Genomic DNA, 26,228 nt, shown 5'->3' on the forward strand with positions numbered 1-26,228 from the left:
ATAGTTTGGCTTTTTGTGTAGTCATAAAAACAGCATTGTGGAAAATTAATATCAAAAATTAATATCATTGTGATATCAAAAGATTTTTATCACATGTAATGTGAACATACAGTGTATGAAACAGCATGCGTTACATGATCCCATCTTTGTTTAAAAAATTGATGCCTATGATTATACTCTATGAATATTGACGTTTCTGAGTGGTGAATTTATGAGTTTTTATTTCCTTATTCACTTATATTTTCAAACTTTCTATTGTACGTATGTACCGCCTTTGTAATAAGAAGAGTGGAGTGATTTTTTGTTATTTAAAATGTTTGTTAAATGCTATAGGCCAGGTATTGGCGAGCTTTTTCCACGAAGAGCCAGATAGTAAATATTTTAGGTTTTTGAGCCAGATGGTCTCTGTCACAACTGTCCCACTCTGCTGTTTTAGCACAAAAATAACCATAGACAATACATAAGTGAATGAAAGTGGCTGTGTTCCAACAAAACTTGATTTTCAAAAGGACCTGGCAGGCTGCCGGTAGCTGAAGATGCTGTAGGCACTTGGGTGTCTAGATTAACTGAAGGCCAGCATCCCTCTGCTCGTAGGTATTTGCAGGCTCTGTTCCTTGGATCAGAGGATCCACATTAACAAAATCCACATTTGTAACAAGAAAACGTAACCTCTTTGCAAACTATTTGAGTTTGTCTTTTCCCGCATTTTAAACCATACTTTTAACTATTATTCCATTGTTATTTTGACTTTTTCTTTCCTCAGTAAAAGAAAAAAAAGATCTTACTTGGTAGGTCTTAGGATCTGGAGGCTTTACTTACAGGAAAATTAATGCTTAGCAATGTTCTTTTCTGGCACCTAAGTATTCATTTCTGCAGTTAAATACAGGTAGATGGGTCATGAGGCCTTTTTCTTTTTCCAGGTAGAGCTGGAGATGCCAAGGGTCATGAGGCCTTTTTCTTTTTCCAGGTAGAGCTGGAGATGCCAAGGGTCATGAGGCCTTTTTCTTTTTCCAGGTAGAGCTGGAGATGCCAAGGGTCATGAGGCCTTTTTCTTTTTCCAGGTAGAGCTGGAGATGCCAAGGGTCATGAGGCCTTTTTCTTTTTCCAGGTAGAGCTGGAGATGCCAAGGGTCATGAGGCCTTTTTCTTTTTCCAGGTAGAGCTGGAGATGCCAAGGGTCATGAGGCCTTTTTCTTTTTCCAGGTAGAGCTGGAGATGCCAAGCAAATTCTGTCCTTCTGAAAGGAGCCGATCGGGCTCGCGTAGACAAATGAAGTACTGGCAATCCCCAGCCTGCTTCAGGAGATCCCTTCAACTTCCTTCTCCAGGAAGAACATTTTTCAAGAGTCAGTTTGCAAAAGTCACGGGATGAATTGCAGCCGTGCTTTTTCTTGGTTACCCGTCACGTCCTGAATCTGCTGTTGCCCTCACGAACCACTCTTGATTCTGCGTCCTGTGTACACTGGAGATGTGACATAGGACAGGAGTGCAGTGGGGAAGGGTCTCCTGGGCCAGGCTTACCCAGCTGGTCTTGGAACCCATTAGGAATGTGGGTCAGGCTGACGTGAGCATGTTACCTCCTGGGGAAGCCACCGCGGAGCACGCGCTCCGGTGGACTCCACGGGGGAGATCGGTGAGAGTCTGGCAGGTGCGGCTGAGTTTTCTGTTCTAGATGCTACTTCTCTTCCGACTTCCTTGTCCCGCTCTTCCTTCCTCATCTCCTCTGAGGAAGCACGACCACACAGCTCCTAACAGGCTCTGACTGACACACCCTCACCTGCACAGCGCTCCAGCCTTGCCAGCCTCCTCGAATCACCTGACGCCTCCGCGTGGGCCCTTCTGCACATTGCTCCCCGCCGTGTGGGTCCAACGCCTGCAGACCTTGAAACGTGCTGTCGTTCCAGCGCAAAGGGGACCGGACCCTCTGAAGGCACACGGCCACCGAGACCCCCCTCGGTGCGTGCTCAGACGCCTGGGCCCTTGGAACCTGGTGCCCATGTGGCCTGACTGATAAAGCACAGGGTTATCTCTTTTGTCATGTGATAGAGGTGGACTGCTCATTTCACAGCTGTGGATTTTCCCCCTTCTGTCTCCTCAGAAATCGCAGGTGCTCCGGTGTCTGAAATTTCTGGGCCTTTCTCGACAGAGGACATAGCCAGTAACTGCGTCCCTGCCCTGCCTCTGAGCGAGCCCATTTTGTGGATCGTGTCCTACACTCTCATGAGCGTGTGTGGAATCATCCTTCTTACCTTAATCATCCTGCTGCTACTTCCGTTCCGGTGCCGGCATCTACCCCCAGATCCCGAGGTCGTCAATGATGAGTCCTCTCTCGTCCGGCATCGCTGGAAATGAAGAGAAAAGCCTAAACTCTAGCAACCTTGAACTCAAGGATTATGACAATTCAAGGGGCAGCAGGCAGGGGTTATAAGGCAAGGTTTCTTCCTGTGTCCATTAGTCTTAAGTCTCTGTTCTGCTCCCAGATGCCTTCCAGATTCACTGTATTTTGATTCTTGATTTTAAAGCTTCCGCCTACTCTCCTACTTCCAAGGAAAATGATAATAAAAGACACCTCATTCATAATCAAAACAGAGTGAATTGGGCTTCAGGCTTTATGTAGCTGGTTATGCCAAACTATCTAGGTGTGCCACCCCCCCCACCCCCCAAAAGAAAGGAAAGGAAAGGAAAGAAAACCAAGAGCCTTGCTTGTTTGGCTTGTTCTCTTCTCCCTCCTCTCTCTGGAGAAATAAGTGCATATAGTTTATAACTCTTCTTAGCTAATGGGAAGCTTTTTGTATTAATCACATTTAAGGGTATTTTGTACCAGGCTCGGCCTGCGTCAACGTGGTACAAGAAGGCTCACAGTATGACTGCAGAAGAAGTCTGGGGCCTGATGGTCTAACCATCCTGCCCCCTTCTGAGTTGGAGAAAGAGCAGCAGGCCCCTTTTCTGGGTCTCTCTGTGCTCTGACCGGGAGCTGGACTCTACTAGGGAGAGATGAGCACTCAAGTCTTCACCAGCCTCTTCTGAAGATGGAAGGCCTTCGAGTGGGAAGGAAACCTACTCTTTGTACTCAGTACTTCCATAGTATTGTGGGTATAAAAGTAAAAACTACCTCTGTTGAGACTTTTTCCCAGGGTCCTGTGCCTGATGGGGGTACAGGCAGCCTGGTTCCAGCCGCTGCCCTCACCTTAAGAATCCTCTTTCCAGCAGGCGAGACCTTATAGGTGCTGAACCACACGTCAACCTGGAGACGTTCTGTCACCAAGCTGGTTACCGTCACATAAGCTTACTCTTACTTAAAATGAACAAACACTGTATTAAGGAGAAAAACAAATTCTCTTTCACTAGCTTAATTGTTTCTTTTTCCAATTCTCCTCTGAAGGTAGGTTGCTGATTATTCTTTTGGGGAATAGATAAATGGCTAAATACCCATACTCCTGACCAGCTCTCCGAGGAAGGAAGGCACAAGACATGCAAAAGATGCTAGGGAATTTCTACTTTCTCCTGTGCTTTGGAACCATGTGCTTCTCTTTGCAGGACTCCCTAGGCTCGAGCACACCCATCTGAAACAGCTTAACCAAGTCCGTCAACAGTTGACCTACATGCATCTTCCCTTTGGCGTGTTCAGTCTTTGGTGATGAGTTGGGTGTGCAGTGGTATCCTTATTTGGGGAAATCCACACTTGCTGTCATTTATTTGAGGGCTTTGGCGAAAGAAAAGCAGATGACTTTAACGTGATGTCATTTGAAGAAGGGTTTAAAGCCAATATACCTTCTGTCACTGGGTGCCAAGTTCAGGGTTCCCTTTGCATTGCTATTGGGATGGGTTGGATATATACTACAACCCCATTGGAAGGGCTAACTGAAGTATCTCCTCTGGCTGGAGTGTTATGTGTGTTCAAAATAGGCTTCCTATGGATGTTTCAGCCACCTGCCCTGCACAGTGTCTCCCCAGGTCACCTCCGTATTGAGAAATAGGTGACCATGCCAAAGAGATGTGGAGCCACTTATACATCTCTTGGTGTCCTCACAGACCCTCTAGAAGCCACAAGAATCTGTGGGATTCTTGTGAAGAAGGTTTGAGTTGTGTCTTAGAACATGGACCTTCTGTGTTCTTCAAGATTCATTCAGGCATGGCCGTGGTGGGAACGATGCCCTCTTGAAATGGGATGATAGGAGATTCTGTTATCAGAAGCTCATTATCATTTCCACTCTCAGCTAGTTGAGAGGTAATCATTTCAAAATACATTTCAGAGATAGAAACCTCTGGAATTCCAATTCTCTTTTTGCCCTCTTGGCTTTTTCATGGGTTCCTATTTTGTGGGCCGCTTTACCTAGGTGTGAAGGCAACAACCCTAGACAGTGCCTTCCCCTTGGTGTGAAAAATCCAAACCCCTGAAATAAAAGGAGGGAATTGCAAGTATGACCCTGTTAGTTTTGCTACTTATTTCCTCACTCAGGCATCTTCTGTTTCATTTTCCCGTGTTCTGTTTCCAAGCTGGGGACCATTTCTCTAGTTGTAGACTCGCAGGCACTGTTCCCAAAACACTTGATAAGAGCAAGTTAGATTTCAAGCTTGGGTATTTGAATGAAATTTGCTATAATGCTCTGTATTTCCTATCAAATTTCTCTACCTTTTCATCTGAGATGTCATTGGATGTGACATTTTAATGGAAATGCTTAAATTACAAAAGCATAACTTAGCAACAAGAATGAAATAGATAGTTGAAAGTACGACATTCCCCTGGCATACCTTGCTGCTGAAAATTGGACTTTGAGTCAAAACCCCGTTAGTGACACTCAACTCCTCCAGTTATGTAAATTGATACTTAGCTTGGCAAACCTTCAAGGAGGCTTGCTTTGAACAGGAAAGGGGGTAGCAGTCCTCTGGGGGTGTCGTTTTTACCTCACAGCACACTGTGGAAGGTTATGGAAGATGGTCCTCTCCGGAAAGACGAAAATTAGCATTAGGTTTTTGTCAGAATCTTGTCAACTCTCTGATGGGACATGGATGCTTCTACATGAACAATGTTTTGTTTTTGTTTCTGTTTTTAATAGGCTGATGCTTTATAGTCTTGATAATTTATTCAGAAGCCTGAAGTGAAATCCTGTCTTCAGAAACTGAAACTTTATGAAAAATAGTAATGGATGGGGATTCATTCATTCTTTTCCTCTGGAAAAGAACAAGTGATTGGTGTCTGATCACTATGGCATTTACCATGGTGAACAATTCTGTATTTCTCATGAACCAAAAAACAAGTACCTGGCATTAAAGAAACAGATTCCTTGTGTGTGACAACAGGGAAGGTCTCCCTGAACGCAGTCCACTCCCAAACTTTTGTAAGGATTTTTTTTTTACCTGATTCTGTGTAACGCAGATGTTGAGGTCAGAGATAAATTTGGGGTCAATTACAGTTCAAAACTATGAAAGTAACTCACAGTAATGCAGCATTAACAACTTCACAGAGCTTTGGGTAGTAGATTTTGCAAAGCAGTTTTGATTTGGGGATTCTGTCATCTCCTTTAAGAGGAGAGGAAGGATTATTTCTTTATTTAATAGGTTCTCCTCTCAAATGGAAATTGGTTAAATCCCTCTTACCAAGTCCCCACCGGTGGAGTTGCCAGGCATGGTTCAGTTTCACGTTCTGGCCTAGGGCCACTTGATGTCATTGGAAATAAATCACTGCCCGACAGCTGGTTCCATAAACAACAATAATTGAGTTTCATAGACTTTATCCTTATTAGTAGAAACCAAATAATTGAGTGGAATTCCAGTGCATTTTTCTCTTGCACAAACTTACTAGAATTTATTACAGAACTGTTCAGAGGGAAAACTTGCCACTGAGTTTGTGTTGTTTTTTTTTTCTTTTTTAGGAAAAACAGCTAAACACCATAAAATGTAAAATTATGGGTTTTGCCAAGAGGGATACTAGATTTCTAGTGCAAAAAACCCTCCACACAACAGAAGTTATTGTGTACATTTCTAGTGGGTTTTCAGAATTTCAGATTTGAACTTATGGCAGTTTACCAATTAAATAGCAAGAGAGTGGGGAGGAAAAAAATAAAAATATAATCGAAAGTGTGCTAACAAAATAAGCAGAATTAGCTCTTTTGGAAAAGTAGCTTCAATTCCAGGAATCCTCAGATTCCTTTTACCCTTAAAGCTGCCGAAGCAGTTGCAGATGTGATTTATTTCACGCAGCCACAACCCCCAAACTTCAAGAACATTCAGGCTGGAGTCGTGTGTCAAATGTCAGCACGGAAACAGGGAGAAAAGGTGGCCCCTTACGCTTACACCGATCCCGGGGAAGATTGGGGCATCCAAGGAACACAGAGTAGGTGATGGTTGGGAGTGGGAAAATTCTAGAACCTGGGAAGGGTGGTGGGGTAAGAAGTCGTGTCCCTTGGTCAGCAGATGACTGCAAAGGTCTGGACAAACTGAGAACAACACAGGATGTCGCAGGAAACTCATTTCCCTGAGTTTTTGGCACGGCCTACATTTTTTAGGAATTTTCCAAGGGAACCCCTCAGGATGCGTAATTTGTCAAAGAGAAACTTGCTTTGCGGCCATCACCTGTGTTCTAACAAAACTAGAGATACCTGAACTCCCAAGCAGGACCCTGTCCTTAGGCTGTAGGTTCAGGGTTGTGCCCTGGGAAGTTCATAGGGCAGGGGTCAAGGGTCTGGAGCCAAAGGGAGGTTGGCAGAGTTTGGGATCCGAGCATCTGGGGAGGCCTCCTGGCTGCAGCCACCCTGGTAGTTGCACTGAAAGCTGGAAAACTCAGATATGGCCATGTCCACCCAGCCCTGCTGGCCAGCCCACTGACTCAGAAAGAGTCCTGCAGCTTCTTGACCGTACTCCTTCTCTGGGGACACCTGCTGTCAGGTACACTTCCAGAAAGAAGGGCTTGAGGGCAGCAGAAGGCTCCCTTGGGGCACTGCTATGCCTACTGAGAGCCTGGGCACCAGCATCCTCGAGTCCACGCAGTCGCAGAGTGCACGCCAGCCCTCATCAGAACCGTGCAGCTCCGGGCTCCCTGGGAGACTTGGTGAGAATGCCTTCCCTGTGGGGAGAGGGGGGTGGCCAGTGGAAACAGCCTGATGCCCCAGGTCAGCAACCTTGTGAGATGTGGTCGTGAGAGCAAAGCCGGGCCTCCTGGTGATGCAGTCTGCAAAACCTCTAGTTAGTGGGATCGAGTAGGAGTGTCACAAGGACAAGATGTGACCAATCAGTACAGTGTTTTCCCCCCATCTCTCAGCTTTCTCTGGGTTTCCTATAATCAGATACTGCCTACAGACGTCCAGTGTTTGTAAACTACATTGTACTGTGTGACCTCACAGCACACGTGCTCTTAAAGGGCACCCAGTACCTAAAGGCTGGCAAGAGGCACATGAAGGTTCCAGATAAACTCAGATGCAGCCCACAGCAAGAGTGACCCCACAGCACCTGAGCTTTGGTGCTCAAGGGCCTCCATGTGTCCCATAAAGCCTTCGGGTACTTGCTGGGACACCACTGGCAGAGCGGTGATTCTGATGTGTCGAGCTAGCATCTCAGGATACGGGAGAGGGTGTGATGGTAAATCTCACCTCTAGATATCGTCTGGTCAGGGCTTGCCAGTACCCTGGGAACAGCAATGAGAAGTGGGCAGTTCTTTTTGCAGGTGGAGAGTCATCTGTAGAGGATCACCTGGGTAAAGTTTAAATTGCACGTAACACACAGGTGTACCCCACACCTATCAGTCTGAATAGAATATTTTTTGCCAATGTAGATTTATAAATTATATAATTATTAATTATAGGTTTATAAAATAGATTTTGAATACAAGCACAGCTGTCATACTAATGATAGCACTAAAAGGAGATTTGAGGTCTTAAAAATCTTTGAAACCTAGCCTAATTTGACACTGATGTTTTTCCATACAATTTCCTTCCTTTTGGTTGGAATAATTGGGTTTTTTTGTTGGTATTTTTTTTGCGGTACGCAGGCTTCTCACTGCTGTGGCCTCTCCCATTGCGGAGCACAGGCTCCGGACGCGCAGGCTCAGCGGCCATGGCTCACGGGCCCAGCCGCTCCGTAGCATGTAGGATCCTCCCGGACCGGGGCACGAACCCGTGTCCCCTGCATCGGCAGGCGGACTCTCAACCACTGCGCCACCAGGGAAGCCCGGAATAATTGTATTTTTATTCATGATGCACGCATGGATCAGAATCGCATGAGAAGGCAAGTGTCTCCAAGAGGGCTTATTTTTTCTTCTTTTTAAACGCTCCATGTGAGGGTAGTTGAAAGTTTCCTAATATAACTAAGGTTTCAACTTGCTTTAAAATTTCACCTGCGCCTCACGCCCTGGTAGTCAACACTTCTGAGTGAAAGCTAAGAAAACCTTCAAAACTTATCTCTGTGAGATAAAAAATAAGCAAAGCTAATTAAGGATTTATTCACTTATAATGAAAATCACCAAAAAGAAACTTCCGTAACCCCAGTTGCTTTTACAGTTTTGTGTTCTTTGCTGCTAGTATGAACAACTTGGAATTGTTTTTTCTCATTTCCTAATTGTGGATGTAATCTTATACATTCTTATCAGTGAGGCTGGAAATTCTGTTTAGGGTTGGAATTAGCATAATGAGAGGGAAAAGAATGAATGAGATTTACCATGTGCTAATATGAGATGAATTTTTGTAATCTAGGATGATGTATTTCCTACTGTATCTGTTAATTCGCACCGTTAAATATACTTAAAATGTAAAATCCCTATGTTCATTCACGTAAAGCAACCACTCATTTTTTTCTCAAAAAGGGTGACTTTTCTGCACCAGCAGTGTTTCTCTTTGGGCTGAAGGGCTACAAGCCTTGTATTCTAAAAGAAAAAGTCCTGAAAGTAGTGCTTTAGAACATGTACTTATGTGTGTATCTCACATTTACATCCTTTAATACACAATGCTTAAGTGTAACCTGTATTTCTGAAAATGCTTCAGGTTATTTTATATTTCCCTTTTGAAATTTTCCTCTATTTTTAGTATATCATGTTGATTTAAATCAAAGTCGTGATAGGACCAGGAGCTGGACTACAGAGGTATTCATGCTGTCTGAGAAGATGCTATCTTAGCTACTGACAAGTATTCAAATTGTTTTGCACCTCAAAAGTGGAATTTTCTACAATAATCTTATTTTTCTACCTGTCTGTTCCAATTTGAGATATGTACCATTGAAAAGGAGATAAAAGAGTTTGGTTTGTTTGAATAAATAATACTTCCAATTTGTTGGGTTTGGGATTTTTTTTAATACTTGGGTCAAGTCACGCTTCTGAAATTACTGTCGGTGATGTGTCACGCTCTGCTTACCTCCCCTACTTTAATGTAGGTTCCTGGAAAGTATCCAAGAGAAAACCGAATGAAGGCAGGGGCCAAGTCCAACCGTTAAGGTATACAATAGGCTGGAAGTGGGAGAAGAGAACCGTCCCGGGGAGGAGTGGAGAGAAACCGCCTATAGAAAAGCCCCCAATAAGCACATCTAAACAGTCAAGAATTTAACAGGGCTGTCACACGGGGACTGAAAACGGCCGGATTGGGAATGCTCTGGACCCACTCCCACAATCACCCAGCAAGGAGATGGCATTCTCCAAATTCTACAGGTGAGAAACCAGCTCCAAGTCACATGCCCAGGAAAACACTAGCAAAGGGTTAGCCCTGGGAATGGACCCAGCCTCGTCCACCTCCAAAAGCAAAGCTTCCAGGACTGCACTACATTCTCCCGCCCAGGTGCCATGCTAAATCACGCCTTCCAGAAGCCTAAGGATCCAGCCGATGGGTCAGTCTCTAGAGAGGGGTGTGAGCCAACTCAGGCGAAGCAGAAATACTTTATGGAGACGGACATCATCCCTGAGCCGTAAGCAACACTTGAAAAGTACCCTTCTTTCGGGCACTAGACACTTTTTGGTTGACAATACCCAGACAAGGAAAAAAAAAAGAGGGTCAGACCATTAGGAGGGAAAGCAATAGTTACTGGAGAAACAGAATAGGAGGTATAATTTCTAATAATAAAGGAGATTATTTGATTTCAGTTTTCACTTTTTTCTATGCTAGATTCCCAGGTTTATCAGTTTTGCGATCCATCAGCTGTGGGTGGCATTGCAAATGTGATTTTTCATGATTGCCACTAGGTGGTGCTGTTGTGAAACTTTGCGGAATGGCGTTTGTGCCTTTATATTTTTCATCCTGTGTGGCTTCACAGACTTGTATCCACTGTGTCTGTAATGAAACTACATCCAGCAACTATCAAGAGTATCCACTCCTCCATTTTTCTCCAAAATAGACTCTGCCAAATATACTGGCCAGATGTGCAGTAAATCTTGGAGGCAGTCCCCAAATACGCATCTCCTGCCGTGGCGGGAGAACTTGGCTGTGTCACGGAGAAGTAAACCGAGTTAGGGAGATGCGGAAAAGTCCCCACGTGTGGTGGCAGAGTCCAGACTGGAGAAACCAGCTTGTCTGATGACCAGACCTATGATCTCAACCATTAAGCTACTGTCTTGGTAAGGTTAAAAATTGGAAATTGAAAGGAAAGTTATTTTAAAAAATTAAAAAGATGTATGCTAAGAAAAAACGCTACCACGGAAAATATTGGGGAAAGTATTTGTCACAAATACAAGGAGAGAAGCTAACATTTATTGAACAGCAAATTCTAGCATCTTAGATGCATTATGACATCTCATCCTCAGAACTCCCCTTCAGGTACACATTGTTACTACAAAATATTGTAGGCAGGGGGCCCAGAGATCACAGATTCAGAGAAATCGAAGGGTACAGAGAAAGGAAGGTCTCAACCCGGTGTGTCACCGTGGTAAATAAATAAAACTGAAAAGGTCCTTCACATGTAAAAATTCCATACAAATATTCTAAATATTCTGATGCTTTGAAATCTGGGTCCTTGCTGACCCTGGAGAGACGGGACTCCCAGGGCTGGCCAACTCCCAGAGAGAGCAGGCAACTCACCTGCAAGCAAACAACTCACCTGGCTGTGTGTCTTTCAGATACAGAGCAACCAATCCAGAGCCTGCATCCCTGAGATCTCCTTTACCCTTTACGGACTGTCACACTCTGGGCCACCATCCACTGCCCTAATCACCCCAGGGTCAGGTACCAGACGATTAAGGGCAGCCCCCATGCCCCAGAGCCTGCTGAAATTACTCAGTCTGGGCAGAGTCCTAAACCTATTCACCCTGCCTTGCTCATTGCTTCCTGTGGAAACTACAGTAAATCCTCTTGCTCTCTCCCTTCCTCTCCCTCCTGCATGCTCCCTTGGCCTGGTGCTTCCCTGAGTGGCCCACACGGGACGCTGTGCCTCCTGTCTCTAGGGATCTGTGAGTAAAACAAACTTCCTCCTTCGTGACAGTCATTTCTGCTGCTGCATGTCTTACCCTCATTAAAGCAAACCCAAGGTACCCTTAAGCACTGAAGAAAAAGAACATGAGAGCCCTGGAGAAAAACATGCAAAAGCTATGAACGAGAGCTGACAAATACGGTCAAGAAACCTGCAAGTGTGCGGTCTTAAGGATAAATGAAGTAGCTAAAAATCAAATGAACAAAGTTTTCAAGGGCAAATAAGCTGCCCAAGTGGTGCGCAATCTCCTCTTTTGCTGATGAGAAGCGTAAATTGGAAAAATCATTTGAGAGAGCCCTAAAACATCCAAGTCATTGCTGAATCAATACTTCTTTTAGAAATCTATTCTAAAGAAACAGAAGTGTGGGCAGACAAGGGAATAGTGTAGAGCGAGAAAAGCGATTTGCTGAATAATATGCCAAAACGGCATCCATTTTTGAAGAGAAATATATTAATGTGAATGTGAGGGTATAAACTATGAGTCTAGGGAGTATATGAAATTCACACTAACCTGTTACCCCAAGAAGTGGGGATCATGAATGGAAAGGGATGGCTTAGGGGTTTTTCAATTAATTTTTATTTTAATTCAAGTAACACATTTACAGCATTATTAAAAATTCAGATAATCTCAAGAGAGGCTTATCACAAAAAAACAGTGGTCACCTGCCTCCCCCCTACCCACCTTTAGATGCTGCTTGCAGAGGTAACCTTCAGTCTTGTTTGCCCTGGTACTTAACTTCCATGTTTCTAAACGACGTATTCATGCTGTGTTTGCTACATGATCAGCCAACAGACTTGATTCTGTTGATTGAGTAATCGCCAGCCTGAGCATCTTCTAAATTCCTACATTCACTAGGGCCATTGCTGCCCCTTTCGGATTCTATGTGAGTATCTGCTTCCACACCTGTGCCCAGTGTTTTAGTTACTGTCACTGTTGATATGGTTTTAATACATAGGAGGAATAATATAATTAATTAATATTAAAATAGGGTTAATATGTTATATCCTGCAGTTAGTCATCTCACATAATAGTATCATATACTTAGTCTCCTAGATGTCCTTTAGAAATATTGGGTAATGTTTCTAAAATCATCCTGTGGGGATCTGTTTTGGAATCATGCTAAATTTATGGATGAATTTAGGAAGAATCTACATTGTGCAAAACAGAGCCTTCGAATTCAATAGAATGGTGTAGTTCTATCTTTAGCTGTCATCTCTCACATCCCTCAGTAAAGTTTATTTCTTGTACATCCATGCCTATTTCTTGATAATTTAATTCCCAAGGGTTTTGAATTTTCTGTTGTCATTACGGGTGGGGTATTTTTTTTTCTATAATATTTTTAAATTGGTTATTGCTCATATATCTGAAAGTACCTATTTTTCTATGTCCTGTAATTGAACATAGAAAACTAGGTTAATGTTAGGAAACTAGTGTTTCTAACAAGTTTTTTTTCCTGCTTTTATTTTCTGGGAGTTTCCAAGAAGAAACTAATGTCATCTGCAAATGATGGTAATCTTATCTCCTTTGTAATATGTGCACCTTTTATTTTCTGTTCCTTTCTTCTTTTTTTAATGCCTATCATGGCATATAGCACACTGTTTAAGCCAGTTTTTTAAACTTAATTTTTAATAGGTTATACATTCGCAAAGTTCAAAAATCAAAACAACATGTGAAAAATCTCCTTCCCACTACTGACCCCTCATCTATCTAGTTTCAACTCCTTCCCCCCAACCTCTGCCAAGGTGACCTGTTACGAGTTTGTCATGTAGACTTTCAATTTATCTTTAGGCACTGATTGGCATATATTCTTATTTCCCTCTTTTTTCCATAAAAAGGTAGCGAACTATATATGCTGGGCTGCTTTCTTTCAAAAGGAAGAAAAAAGTCACGTAGTTTACCTTGGAGATCGCTCATTTTTCCAGATGCATTATTCTCTGTTTAACCAGTCCCATGTTGAGAACATCTGGGTTTCCCATCTTTGCTCCTACAAACGTTGCTGCAATGAATAACCTTATACAAACATCATTATGTGTGCAGGTCCATCTGTAGGATTCATTTCCAGGAAGGGAACTGTGAATCAGAAGACACCTACATTTGTCATCCTTACAAGCACTGTCCAATTGTCTTTCTAGGGATTTGGTCCAGTTGACACTCGTACAGGTAATCGATGACTGAGGCTTTTTCCCTGTTTTCTCGTCAGGAAGTTGAGTATTACGCTTTCGAACGTTTGCCCAGCTAATAGGTGGAAAATGATATTTTAGTGAAGTTCTAATTTGCATATCTTTTATTATGAGCAACTTTATACGTCTTCATATACGTAAGAGCCAATTGGAGTTCTTTTTTTATGAACTCTTCGAATCTCTTGCCCACTTTTCTATGGGGCTGTTGGTCAATTTCTAGGGAATCCTCTATATTGGTATACACGTTACAGGGTTCATATATGAAGGTCTCTTTGTACTAGCTCTCTGACCTCGGTAAATTACTTACCCTTCCCTGCTTGAATTTCCCAGTTGTGAAATGAGGTTAGTAATAATTCTCAGGGTTGGTGTACCGTTTAACTGAGCTGATCTTTTTAAGTGCTTAGTTCAGTGCCCGTCACATAAGAAGAACCGTATGTGATGATAATTACTTTAAGGGGTATGATTATCAGTTGCAGTTTTTCTTTCCAGTTTGTCATGTCCTCTGGCTTTGCTTGTGTTGGTTTTGGGGTTTTCTTGGTTTTGTTTCTGCCTTTGAGAAAGGTGTATACACACACATATTCAAATTTACGAAACATGTTTTACTGAGTCTTCTGGATTGGAGTCTGTTAGAAAAGCCTACCCGACTCCAACTTTATAAAGAAACGTATAAACATGTTTTCTTCTAGTGTGTTTATGGCTTGTTTTTTTAAACATTTAATCTTTAATCCATGTGGAATATATGTGCGTGCAAGATGTGGGGTATGGTTTTTCTGTCGGATGGTTTACCCAGTTATGTCAACACTAGTAGTTAAATAGTTCATCATTTCCACTGGTTTAAAATGGCATCACACACTTAATTGTTGTGTGTATTTGGGTCTGTTTCTGAACTTTCTTCTTCCATTTATATTTCTTCTCCATTGGTCTGTCCCATCACTTGCTGGAACTCTGCTGTTTCAGGTGTTAAAACTTTAAACCTTTAACAGCTTTAATAGTCATCATGGCTACTTCATTCACATTACCCTTCTTTTTCAAAGTTATTTCTTCATATCAACACCTGAATCAGCCCCCCTCCAGAATACACATTAGGATTTGGTGGGGATCACACATAATTTATCTTAGGGAGAGTTGACCCCTTTCTGATCTTGAGATAGCCTATCCAAGAAGAGGAAGTGTGTTTCTATTTGTTAATTACATCTATTTTGTTCCTTCAGAACATTTTTAAACTTCCTTGACATAGGTCTTGCCAAGTTCTTACTAAATTTATTTCTAGGCATTTAATCTTTTTTGTTATTGCAAAAGAGATCTTTTCTCCCATTAAAACTTCTAACTGGTTGATTTTTTGTGAATATGGAACCTGATGGTTTCTGTGTATTAATTTTGTATTGTGCTATCTTCATGAATTCTTTTGTCTGAGCTTTTCAGGTGAGTATTTGGGGTTTTGCAGGTATACAATTAGTGATAGTATCATATCATTCTTTCCAATTTTATACCTCTATTTCCCTTCTCTTGTCTGATTACATTGTCCAGTACCTTTAGTAGAGAGCTAAATAGTAAAGCGCATCCTTATTTTGTTCCCAACTTTAAAAACTGACACTAATGGCTGAGAAAGATACAGTTTCTTATGTTGAGGAAGAATCTATCTCTGATGGTTAATTTTATGTGTCAGTGTTTCTATGACGGTATTTTTGGGTGATATTAACATTTAAATCAGTGAATGCTGAGTAGAGAACATTACCCTCTGCAATGTGATTGGGCCTCATCCAATCAGTTGAAGGTCTTAGGAGAAAAAGACTGAGGTCCCTGCAGAAAGAGGGAACTCTGCCTCCAGATTGCCTTCGGACTTGAGCTGCAACATCAACTTTTCCCTGGGTCTCCAGCCTGCCGGCCTGCCCTGTAGATTTTGGACTTGCCAGCCTCTACCATCATGGGAGCCAATTCCTTAAAATAAATCTGTGTCCTGTTGGTTCTCTGAAGAACCCTGACTCACATACCATCTCTTCCTATTTCCTTGAGAACTTTATCATAAATCTTACAATTTTGTGAGGTGCCTTTTCATCACCTGTGGAGGATATCATGTTTTATCTCCTTAGAGTTAACAACATTGTGAGTTATATTACGAGCTTTCCTAATACTAAACCACTTGTGCTTCTGGCATCATCTTTGTTTGATCATGATGTGTTATTGCTTTAACGTGCTTTTATATTCTGTGTCATCGTACTTTACTTAGCATTTTCTAGCCATATTCGCAAGCGTAGTGGGTCTGTAGTTTTCTTTTTCTGCAGTTTGTCAGGTGTTACTATCAATGCCGCATTCACTTCTTAAAAAGAAATTTGATGTTTACCCTTTTTCCTGTGCTCAAGGAAGAGCTTCTGTACAGAAATGGAGCATCTGCTCTTTAAGAGTTTGGTAGAATTCCCTTAAGAAGTTCCCTGGGCATAGTGTTCTTTGAGGAGCTAGCACCTTGACAACATTCTCTGTCTTCTATGGAAATAACTCTGTTTAGATGTTCTCTCTCTACTAAAATGTTTTGATAAATTAGATTTCATATAAAATTATCCACTATAACCCAAGTTTCCAAATTTTATTTAAAGCACCACAGTCTTATGATTCTTTTCCCCATTTCTCCTGTCTTTGTGGTTATTTTCCCCTTATTTCCTATTGTGTGTCTTTGTGTTCTTTTGTAATATGTATCAGGTAGCTCATGCTCTATCCATTTTATTGTTTACTCTAAGGATTTATTTTTAAATAAGTTTTCATTGATTAGTTCTACTGTTTACTGCTCTTATTTCCACTTTTAGTTTTATGAATCTCTCCCTCTTAGTTTTTGATTGATAATTTGTTTTCATTCCGTTTCCTTGATATAAGCAGTTATGGCAATAAATATTCCTCTGAGTGCTGACTTAATTATATTTCAGACATTCTGACATATAGTGTTATTATCATTATTTTCTAAAAACTCTATAATTTTTCGGTTTATTTCCTCTTTCACCAAAGGGAGTCAGAGAGATTTTTTTTTGAAATTTTCCAGTGGAATTGGCTTTTTGCTTTCTAATAGTTTCCTCTTTGGTTGCTCTGGGATCAGTCAGTTTTACCTGTAACATGTCCAGCCTTTGGAACTGACTGAGATTTTCTTTGTGGCTTAATACAGGCCAGTTTCCATGCTCTATGGGTGCTCGAAAAGACGATGCTTTTTTTCCCTCATGGCAAACAATTTGAACTACATCCATCAATTCTACTTTACTAGGCTATGTGGGTTTTCACATCTTTCCTTTTTAAGAGAAGGTGTTACGGGCTGAATTGTGGTCCCCTCCCCACCAAAATTCATATGTTGAAATCCCAGCCCCCAGCACCTCAGAATGTACCCGTATTTGGAGATAAGGCCTTTACAGAAGTGATTATAACAAGATGAGGCCCCTGGAAGGGCCCTGACCCAAAATGACTGGCATCCTTACAAGAAGAGGAAGAGATCCCAGAGGTACCCGTGTGCAGACGGACAACCATGTAAAGAGGCAGCAAGAGGGTGGCCGTCTGCAAGACAAGGAGAGCCACCTCAGGAGAACCCAGCTCTGCTGCCACCTTGATCTTGGACTGCTGGCCTCCAAAAGTGTGAGAAAATAAATTTCCGTTTAAGCCCCCCAGCCTGTCGTATTTAGTTCTGGCGGCCCCAGCAAACTAATACAGGAGGACTTGAAGTCTCCTGTTTCCATAGAGCTCATCTAATCTGTTCTAGAAACGTTGCTACTGTCTTACTTTGTCCATAGGTATGATATTATATATTCATTAGGAATTGTCCCTTTAACAAATAAGGCAAAGTGCTCCCTTTTATATCATTTAATGCCTTTTGGCTTAAATTCCTCCTTGACTGGTATTAAGACCCCAGACCTTATGTTATTGTTTGCATAAGCCTCCTGGGATGTGCCCAACCCTTATTTCCAATCTTTCCGAATCATCCACAAAATGGAGTTTTTCTGTCTATCCATTCAAGAAATCTTTAAAATAGATAAGCTAAGTCCATTTACGTTCATTCTCATGACAATCATCTTGTATCTGTCTTACTATTATGTTTTATGTTCAATTCGTATCATTCTTCTTTTTCTCTATGCGTTTTTTTGTTTTGTTTTGTTTGAGGGGTTTGTGTGTCTGTGTGTGTATGTGTGTGTATGTAGTTCTTTTATCCAGGAAAGCGTGTGCTTTTAGTATGGTGGTTACTTTTATACTTACAGCTTATATGATGGCAGAGAGAGAATCCCTTAGTCTTACATTTTTTTTTTTATTGGAGTATAGTTGTTTTACAATGTTGTGTTAGTTTCTGCTGTACAGCAAAGTGAATCAGCTGAATGTATACATATATCCCCTCCTTTTTGGATTTCCTTCCCATATAGGTCACCACAGAGCACTGAGTAGAGTTCCCTGTGCTATACAGAAGGTTCTCATTAGTTATCTATTTTAGACATAGTAGTGTATATATGTCAGTCCCAATCTCCCGATTCATCCCACCCCCCTCGCCCCTTGGTGTCCATACATTTGTTCTCCACGTCTGTGTCTCCATTTCTGCTTTGCAAATAGGTTCATCTGTACCATTTCTCTAGATTCCACATATATGTGTTAATACATGATATTTGTTTTTCTCTTTCTGACTTACTTCACCCTGTGTGACAGTCTCTAGATCCATCCACGTCTCGCAAATGGTACAATTTCGTTCCTTCTTATTATGGCTGAGTAATTTTCCATTGTATATATGTACCACATCTTCTTTATCCATTTCTCTGTTGATGGACATTTAGCTCCCCTCCGTGGGCAATGATCAGATGAGCATTTCTTTCCTGCTCCCCCACCCCTGCCATCACCTGATTTTGCCAGTCTTAATATTACCTTTGTACTGTGATGTACGTGTACACTACTTTTGATTGACTTGCAGCTTTATTTTATGTCTTTTGGCTCTCGGCCATTGTAGATGAGAATCAGTGAGTTTATTCCACCTCTTGCCTTCCTTCCTGCTCACTTCTCAGTTTTGTTAGTTTTATTGTTTCTGCCTTGTCCGGGACATATAAAAGGTACATTCTGTCCTGTCTCCCTAATCCTAACCCACACTCTGGGTGTTATCATTACAAAATACTGGGCTGTCACCACTTGCCTCTTGATTGGCTAAAGTTTTCTTCTGTTTCCTCAGAAAGGACTTAGAGAAACAATATTTCCTGAGTCCTTGCTGGTGAAAATTATTCGGCCAGGTATACAAGCTTCATCTGGTCCTTCTTTCTCTTGAGCAGCCTGTGGCCTGGCATCACTGCCTTCTGGCTTTGAACAACGTTCGGAGGAAACTGAGGCCAGCTTTACATCCCTTTCCTACCACCTCCTCTTTTAAGTGATTTAATTTTTTTTTTTTCCCAGCTGCCCAAAAGATTCTTTTTTTATCTTTAAAGCTCTGTAACTCAAGGATGTGACTTACGCTGACCATTTGGGGTCAAATTTCCTGGCACAAGGAAAGTTCACTCTTTCTTCTGATTCATGGCTTTAGCCCCTCACTCTTTCTATGTGGACTTAAATTTTACATGTTAGATCAGCTTTGATTTCATTCTCTAGCTATATTATTATAGGATTTTAAAATATTCCTTTATTTCCATACATTTTTACTTGCCTCATTTCTTTTATTTTCATTGTTTTATATTTTTAATTAATTTTTATTGGAGTATAGTTGATTTACAATGTTGTGTTAGTTTCAGGTGTACAGCAAAGCGAATCAGTTATACATACACATATATCCACTTTTTTAGATTCTTTTCTCATATAGGTCATTAGAGTGTTGAGTAGAGTTCCTTGTGCTATACACTAGGTCCTTATTAGTTATCTATTTTATATATAGTAGTGTGTATATGTCAATCCCAATCTCCCAGTTTATCCCTCCCCCCACTTCCCCTTGGTAACCATTAGTTGTTTTAAAAGTCTCTGAGTCTGTTTCTGTTCTGTAAATAAGTTCATTTGTATCATTTTTTTTAGAGTCCACATGTAAGTGATATCATATGATATTTGTCTTTCTCTGTCTGACTCACTTCACTTACTGTGATAATCTCCAGGTCCATCCATGTTGCTGCAAATGGCATTATTTCATTCTTTTTATGGCTGAGTAATATTCCATTGTATACATGTACCATCTTCTTTATCCATTCATCTGTCGATGGACATTTAGGCTGCTTCCATGTCTTGGCTACTGTAAACTGTGCTGCAATGAACATTGGGGTGCATGTATCCTTTTGAACCACGTTTTTCTCCAGATATATGCCCAGGAGTGAGATTGCTGGATCATATGGTAGCTCTGTTTTTAGATTTTTAAGGAACCTCCATGCTGTTCTCCATAGTGGCTGCACCAATTTACATTCCCACCAACAGTGTAGGAAGGTTCCCTTTTCTCCACACCCTCTCCAGCATTTATTGTTTGTAGATTTTTTGATGATGGCCATTCTGACTGGTGTGAGGTGATATCTCATTGTAGTTTTGATTTGCATTTCTCTAATAATTAGCAATGGTGAGCCTCATTTCATGTGATTTTTGACCATCTGTATGTCTTCTTTGGAGAAATGTCTACTTAGATCTTCCTCCCATTTTTTGATTGGGTTGTTTGTTTTTTTGATATTGAGCTACATGATCTGTTTGTATATTTTGGAGATTAATCCCTTGTTGGTTGCTTCATTTGCAAATATTTTCTCCCATTCTATGAGTTGTCTTTTCGTTTTGTTTATGGTTCCCTTTGCTGTGCAAAGGCTTTTAAGCTTAATTATGTCCCACTTGTTTATTTTTGTTTTTATTTTCATTACTCTAGGAGGTGGATCAAAAAGATCTTGCTGTGATTTATGTCAGAGAGTGTTCTGCCTATGTTTTCCTTTAAGAGGTTTATAGTATCCAGTCTTACATTGAGGTCTTTAATCCAATTTGAGTTTACTTTTATGTATGGTGTTAGAGAATGTTCTAATTTTATTCTTTTACATGTAGCTGTCCAGTTTTCCCAGCACCATTTATTGAAGAGACTGTCTTTTCTCCATTGTATGTTCTTGCCTCCTTTGTCATACATTAGTGTGACCATAGGTGCGTGAGTTTATCTCTGGACTTTCTATTCTGTTCCATTGATCTGTATCTCTGTTTTTGTGCCAGAAACATACTGTTTTGATTACTGTAGCTTTGTAGTACAGTCTGAAGTCAGGGAGCCTGATTCCTCCGGCTCTGTTTTTCTTTCTCAAGATTGCTTTGGCCATTCAGGTCTTTTGTGTTTCCATACAAATTGTATATTTTTTGGTTCGGATTCTGTGAAAATGCTGTTGGTAATTTGATAGGGATTGCATCGAATCTATAGATTACTTTGTGTAGTATAGCCATTTTGACAATATTGACTCTTCCAATCCAGGAACGTGGTATATCTCTCCATCCGTTTGTGTCATCTTTGATTTCTTTCATCAGTATCTTATAGTTTTCTGAGTTCAGGTGTTTTGCCTCCTTAGATAAGTTTATTCTGAGGTATATTTTTCTTTTTGGTGCAGTGGTAAATGGGATCATTTCCTTAATTTCTCTTTCTGGTCCTTCATTGATAGTATATAGGAATGCAAGAGATTTCTGTGCATTAATTTTGTATCCTGCAACTTTACCAAACTCATTGATGAGCTCTAGTAGTTTTCTGGTAACACCTTTAGGATTTTCTATGTATAGTATCATGTCATCTGCAAACAGCGACAGTTTTACTTCTTCTTTTCCAGTTTGGATTCCTTTTATTTCTTTTTCTTCTCTGAATGCCATGGCTAGGACTTCCAAAATTATACTGAATAAAAGTGGTGAGGGGCTTCCCTGGTGGCGCAGCGGTTGAGAGTCTGCCTGCCGATGCAGGGGACACGGGTTCATGCCCTGGTGCAGGAAGATCCCACATGCTGCGGAGCAGCTGGACCCATGAGCCATGGCCGCTGAGCCTGCATGTCCGGAGCCTGTGCTCCACAATGGGAGAGGCCACAGCAGTGAGAGGCCCATGTACCACAAAAGAAAAAAAAAAGTGGTGAGAGTGGAAATCCTTGTCTTGTTCCTGATCTTAGAGAAAATGCTTTTAGTTTTTCACCACTGAGAATGATGTTTGCTGTGGGTTTGTCATATATGGCCTTTATTATGTTGAGGTATGTTCCCTCTATGGGCACTTTCTGGAGAGTTTTTATCATAAGTGGGTGTTGAATTTTTCAGCATCTATTGAAATGATCATATGGTTTTTATTCTTCAGTTTGTTAATGAGATGTATCACATTGACTGATTTATGTATATTGAGGAATCCTTGCATCTGTGGTATAAATCCCACTTGATCATGGTGTATGATCATTTTAATATGTTGTTGGATTCGGTTTGCTAGTATTTTATTGAGGATTTTTGTGTCTATGTTCACCAATGATATTGGCCTGTAATTTTCTTTTTTTGTGATATCTTTGTCTGGCTTTGGTATCAAGGTGATGGTGGCCTTGTAGAATGAGCTTGGGAATGTTCCTTCATCTGCAATTTTTTGGAATAGTTTGAGAAGGATGGGTGTTAACTCTTCTCTAAATGTTTGATAGAATTTGCCTGCTAGGCCTTCTGGTCCTGAACTTATGCTTGTTGGAAGTTTTTTAATCACAGTTTCAATTTCAGTTCCTGTGACTGGTCTTTATTTGAGATTTTTCTTGTTTCCTGAGGTAAGACTGTATTGCTATAAACTTCCCTCTTAGAACAGCTTTTGCTGCATCCCATAGGTTTTTGGATCATGGTGTTTTCATTGTCAGTTGTCTCTAGGTATTTTTTTATTTCCTCTTTGATTTTTTCAGTGATCAATTGGTTGTTTAGTAACATATTGTTTAGCCTCCATGTGTTTGTGTTTTTTACAGTTTTTTTTCCCTGTAATTGATTTTTAATCTCATAGCATTGTGGTCGGAAAAGATGCTTGATATGATTTCAATTTTCTTAATATACCGAAGCTTGATTTGTGGCCCAAGAAGTGATCTATTCCTGGAGAGTGTTCCATGTGTACTTGAGAAGAAATTGTATTCTGCTGCTTTTGGATGGACTGTCCTATAAATATCAATTAAGTCTGTCTGGTCTAATGTGTCATTTATGGCTTGTGTTTCCTTATTAATTTTCTGTCTTGATGATCTGTCCATTGATATAAGTGGGGTGTTAAAGTCCCCCATTATTACTGTTGATTTCCCCTTTTATGGCTGTTAGCATTTGCCTTTTTGAGGTGCTCCTATGTTTGGTGCATACATATTTACAATTGTTCTATCTTCTTCTTGGATTGATCCCTTGATCATTATGTAGTGTCCTTCCTTGTCTCTTGTAAAAGTATTTTAAGTCAATTTTGTTTGATATGAGTATTGCTACTCCAGCTTTCTTTTGATTTCCATTTTCATGGAATATTTTTTACCATGCCCTCACTTTCAGTCTGTATGTGTCCCTAGATCTGAAGTTGGTCTCCTGTAGACAGCATATATATATATGGGTCTTGTTTTTGTATCCATTCAGCCAGTCTATGTCTTTTGGTTGCAGCATTTAATACATTTACATTCAAGGTAATTATCAATATGTATGCTCCTATTGCCATTTTCTTAATTGTTTTGGGTTTGTTTTTGTAAGTCTTTTTTCTGCCCTGCCTCTTTTGTTCTCTTATCTTGTGGTTTGATGACCATCTTTAGTGTTGTGTTTGGGTTGCTTTTTCTTTCACGTGTGTGTATCTATTGCAGTTTTGGGGTTTGCTGTTCCCATGAAGTTTTGATATAGCAGTCTATATATGTACAAGGTTGCTTTTAGTTGCTGGTCTCTTTGCTGCCTAGAGAAGTTCCAGCATTTGTTGTAAAGCTGGTTTGGTGGTGCTGAATTCTCTTAGCTTTTGCTTGTCTGTAAAGCCTTTGATTTCTCTGTAGAATCTGCATGAGAGGCTTGCTGTGTAAAGTATTCTTTGTTGTAGTTTTTCCCTTTCATCACTTGAAATATATTGTGCCATTCCCTTCTGGCCTGCAGAGTTTCTGCTGAAAAATCAGCTGAGAACCTTATGAGGATTCTCTTGTATGTTATCTGTTGCTTTTCTCTTGTTGCTTTTCATATTTTTTCTGTCTTTAATTTTTGTCAGTTTGATTAATATGTGTCTCAGCATGTTCCTCCTTGGGTTCATCCTATATGGGACTCTCTGAGCTTCCTGGACTTGAGTGAGTGTTTCCTTTCTCATGTTAGGGAAGTTTGGGGCTATAATATTTTCAAATATTTTCTCAGGCCCTTTCTCTTTCTCTTCTCCTGCTGGGACCCCTATAATGAGAATGTTGGTGCATTTAATGTTGTCCCAGATGTCTCTGAGACTTTCCTCATTTCTTTTCATTCTTTTTTCTTTATTCTGTTTTCTGGCATTGATTTCCACCATTCCATCTTCTAGCTCACTTATTCGTTCTTCTGCCTCATTATTCTGCTATTGATTCCTTCTAGGGTATTTTTCATTTCGGTTGTTGTATTATTCATCTCTGTGTTCTTTAAATCTTCCCGCTCTTTGTTAAACATTTCCTGTGTCTTCCTGGTCTGTGTGTCCATTCTTTTTATGAGATTTTGGATCGTCTTTACTATCATTACTCTGAAATCTTTTACAGATAGATCGCATATCTCCTCTTCGTTCAGTTGTTCTTCTGGGTTTTTATCTTGTTCCTTCGTTTGCAACATATTTCTCTGTCATCTCATTTTGTCTAACTTTCTGTGCTTGTGGTCTCCTTTCCACAGGCTGCAGGATTGTAGTTCCTGTTGCTCTGGTGTCTGCCTCCTCGTTGGTGAGGTTGGTCCAGGGGCTTGTGCAGGCTTCCTGGTGGGAGGGACTGGTGCCTGCCCTCTGGTGGATGGAGCTGGGTCTTGTCCCTCTGATGGGCAGGGCCATGTCAAGGGGTGTGTTTTGAGGTGGCTGTGAACTCAGTACGACTTTATGCAGCTTGTCTTCTGATGGGTGGGGCTGTGTTGTTTGGCCTGAGGCTTTCCAGCAGTGGATCCTGCAGGCTGTTGGGTGGGGCCGGGTCTTGGTGCTGAAGTGTGGACCTTCAGGAGAGCTCACTCCAATCAGTATTCCCTGGGGCTTCCGCTATCAGTGTCCTTGCCCCAACAGTGAGCTATAGTCACCTTTTGTCTCCCCAGGAGACACTCCCTAGGTAGGTGTAGCCCAGGTTCCTATGGAGGTACTTCTTTGTGCTGGGTCACAGTGCACGTGAGACCTTGTGTGCACCCTCCAAGAGTGGAGTTTCTTTTTCCCCCAGCCCTGAGGATCTCCTTCCTCCAAGCCCTGTTGACCTTCAAGCTAAATGCTCTGGGAGTTCTTCCACCCAATGCCAGACCCTCAGACTGTCTTGGAGGGCTAATTTTCTGTGGGAGTGCCCCTTTGTAGCCTGCGTGGATCTAATATTTTTTGGTGTGAGGGTTGTTTTTACTATAGATGTCTTTCACCTCTTTCCTCCGTGTATGCTGGCCATTATCCCCTCTGATAGGAGGTGTGACTGATGTTGTGGTGACCAGAGCCTGCACTGGATACTGAACAGGGCCTCTCCTTCGCTCTGTGGTTATCCCTGCCTGTCAGGGGCAGGGTCTGCTCCCTAGTTATTGGAGTAGAGGGCCTCAAATCTGTTTCTTAGCTGTGTTTCTGATCTGTGGTGCAAGGTAGCTGGGGTTGGAGCACTCCCACTGGGAGAGAAGCCACTGTTCACCTGTGGGTGTGCTCTGTTGTGTCACCTTTCACCCATTGTGCGAGCTCTCAGATTACACTGTTGTTGGCACTGCTCTCAGCCCCACCTTAACCATGGGCATGCCAGCAATTGGCCCTGGTGTCTCTCAGATGTTGCTTTCACCAGGCCACCAGCATAGCTCCACTGAAGTCAGGTCCCAGGATTGCAGTAATCATGGATCTGGACCCACTGTGGGCACGATGGGAGCACCTCAGACTCTGGCCTGGCCCAACCCTCATGTGTATGTATCCACTCAATGGGCACTCAGTGTCCATTCAGATGTTCTATAAGTGCTGGGTTTACAAAGCTGGTCACAGGGGTGTCAATTTGCAGTTTGCCCAGCTGCAAGGAGAGATTTCAGCTTTTACTCCTTAGTTGCACAGCCCCTGGGGCTCAGCTGCGGTTTCAGCCCCACCTCTGAATGTGGGCCACCCACAGAGGTCTGTTCCTGAGGCTGCCACAGAGTGCACAATTCCTCCCTGGCAAGGAGGGGGCGTGGAGGTGATGGTGGCTGGGTTGTGAGAGTTCCCACTGTGGTGGGGACAGGCTGCAGAGGAGGAGGTGGCAGCAGCTGGGGTCACAGGAGCCCCGGTGGGGATGGGTTGTGCCGGCGAGCCTGCAGCCACGGGCACAAGAGAGCAGGCCCTGGCAGGAGCCCTTCCTACTGTCTGGGGAGGCAGCGGGCTGGTGTGTGGGGAGAGGCTGCAGTGACGCCGCCCCCCCCTTGCATATCACTCAACAGAGGCGCACTTCTATGGCAGTCTGGGTTTCCTACACAAGCATTCCCGGTTGCAGAGCTCCTCACTCCTGTCCCCTCGGGCTGTCTCCTTGCAGCCAACAGCAGTCCCCTCCCTGGGTCTGCTCTCCAAACCCCACGTTCCAGCACCCAGGCCCTGTGCACACTGGCGGATACCCATCTCAGGCTGGGGCTCACAGGGCTGTGG

The 26,228-nt window shown here is 42.0% G+C and overlaps 1 protein-coding gene across 2 annotated transcripts in view; it reads left to right on the forward strand.

Annotated features, from left to right (window-relative positions):
* BACE2 (beta-secretase 2) overlaps nt 1–9,251 on the forward strand; it is a 93,243-nt gene extending 83,992 nt beyond the window's left edge. For both annotated transcript variants that reach the window (XM_067739533.1, XM_067739534.1), the window contains one exon: nt 2,097–9,251. In XM_067739533.1, coding sequence (XP_067595634.1) covers nt 2,097–2,350 — 254 coding nt within the window. In that variant the 3' untranslated portion in view covers nt 2,351–9,251. The remainder of the gene's footprint in view (nt 1–2,096) is intronic.
* Nucleotides 9,252–26,228: the final 16,977 nt, after the last annotated feature.

The sequence above is a fragment of the Pseudorca crassidens genome, chromosome 5, assembly GCF_039906515.1.
Source record: "Pseudorca crassidens isolate mPseCra1 chromosome 5, mPseCra1.hap1, whole genome shotgun sequence".
NCBI classification, from domain to species: domain Eukaryota; kingdom Metazoa; phylum Chordata; class Mammalia; order Artiodactyla; family Delphinidae; genus Pseudorca; species Pseudorca crassidens.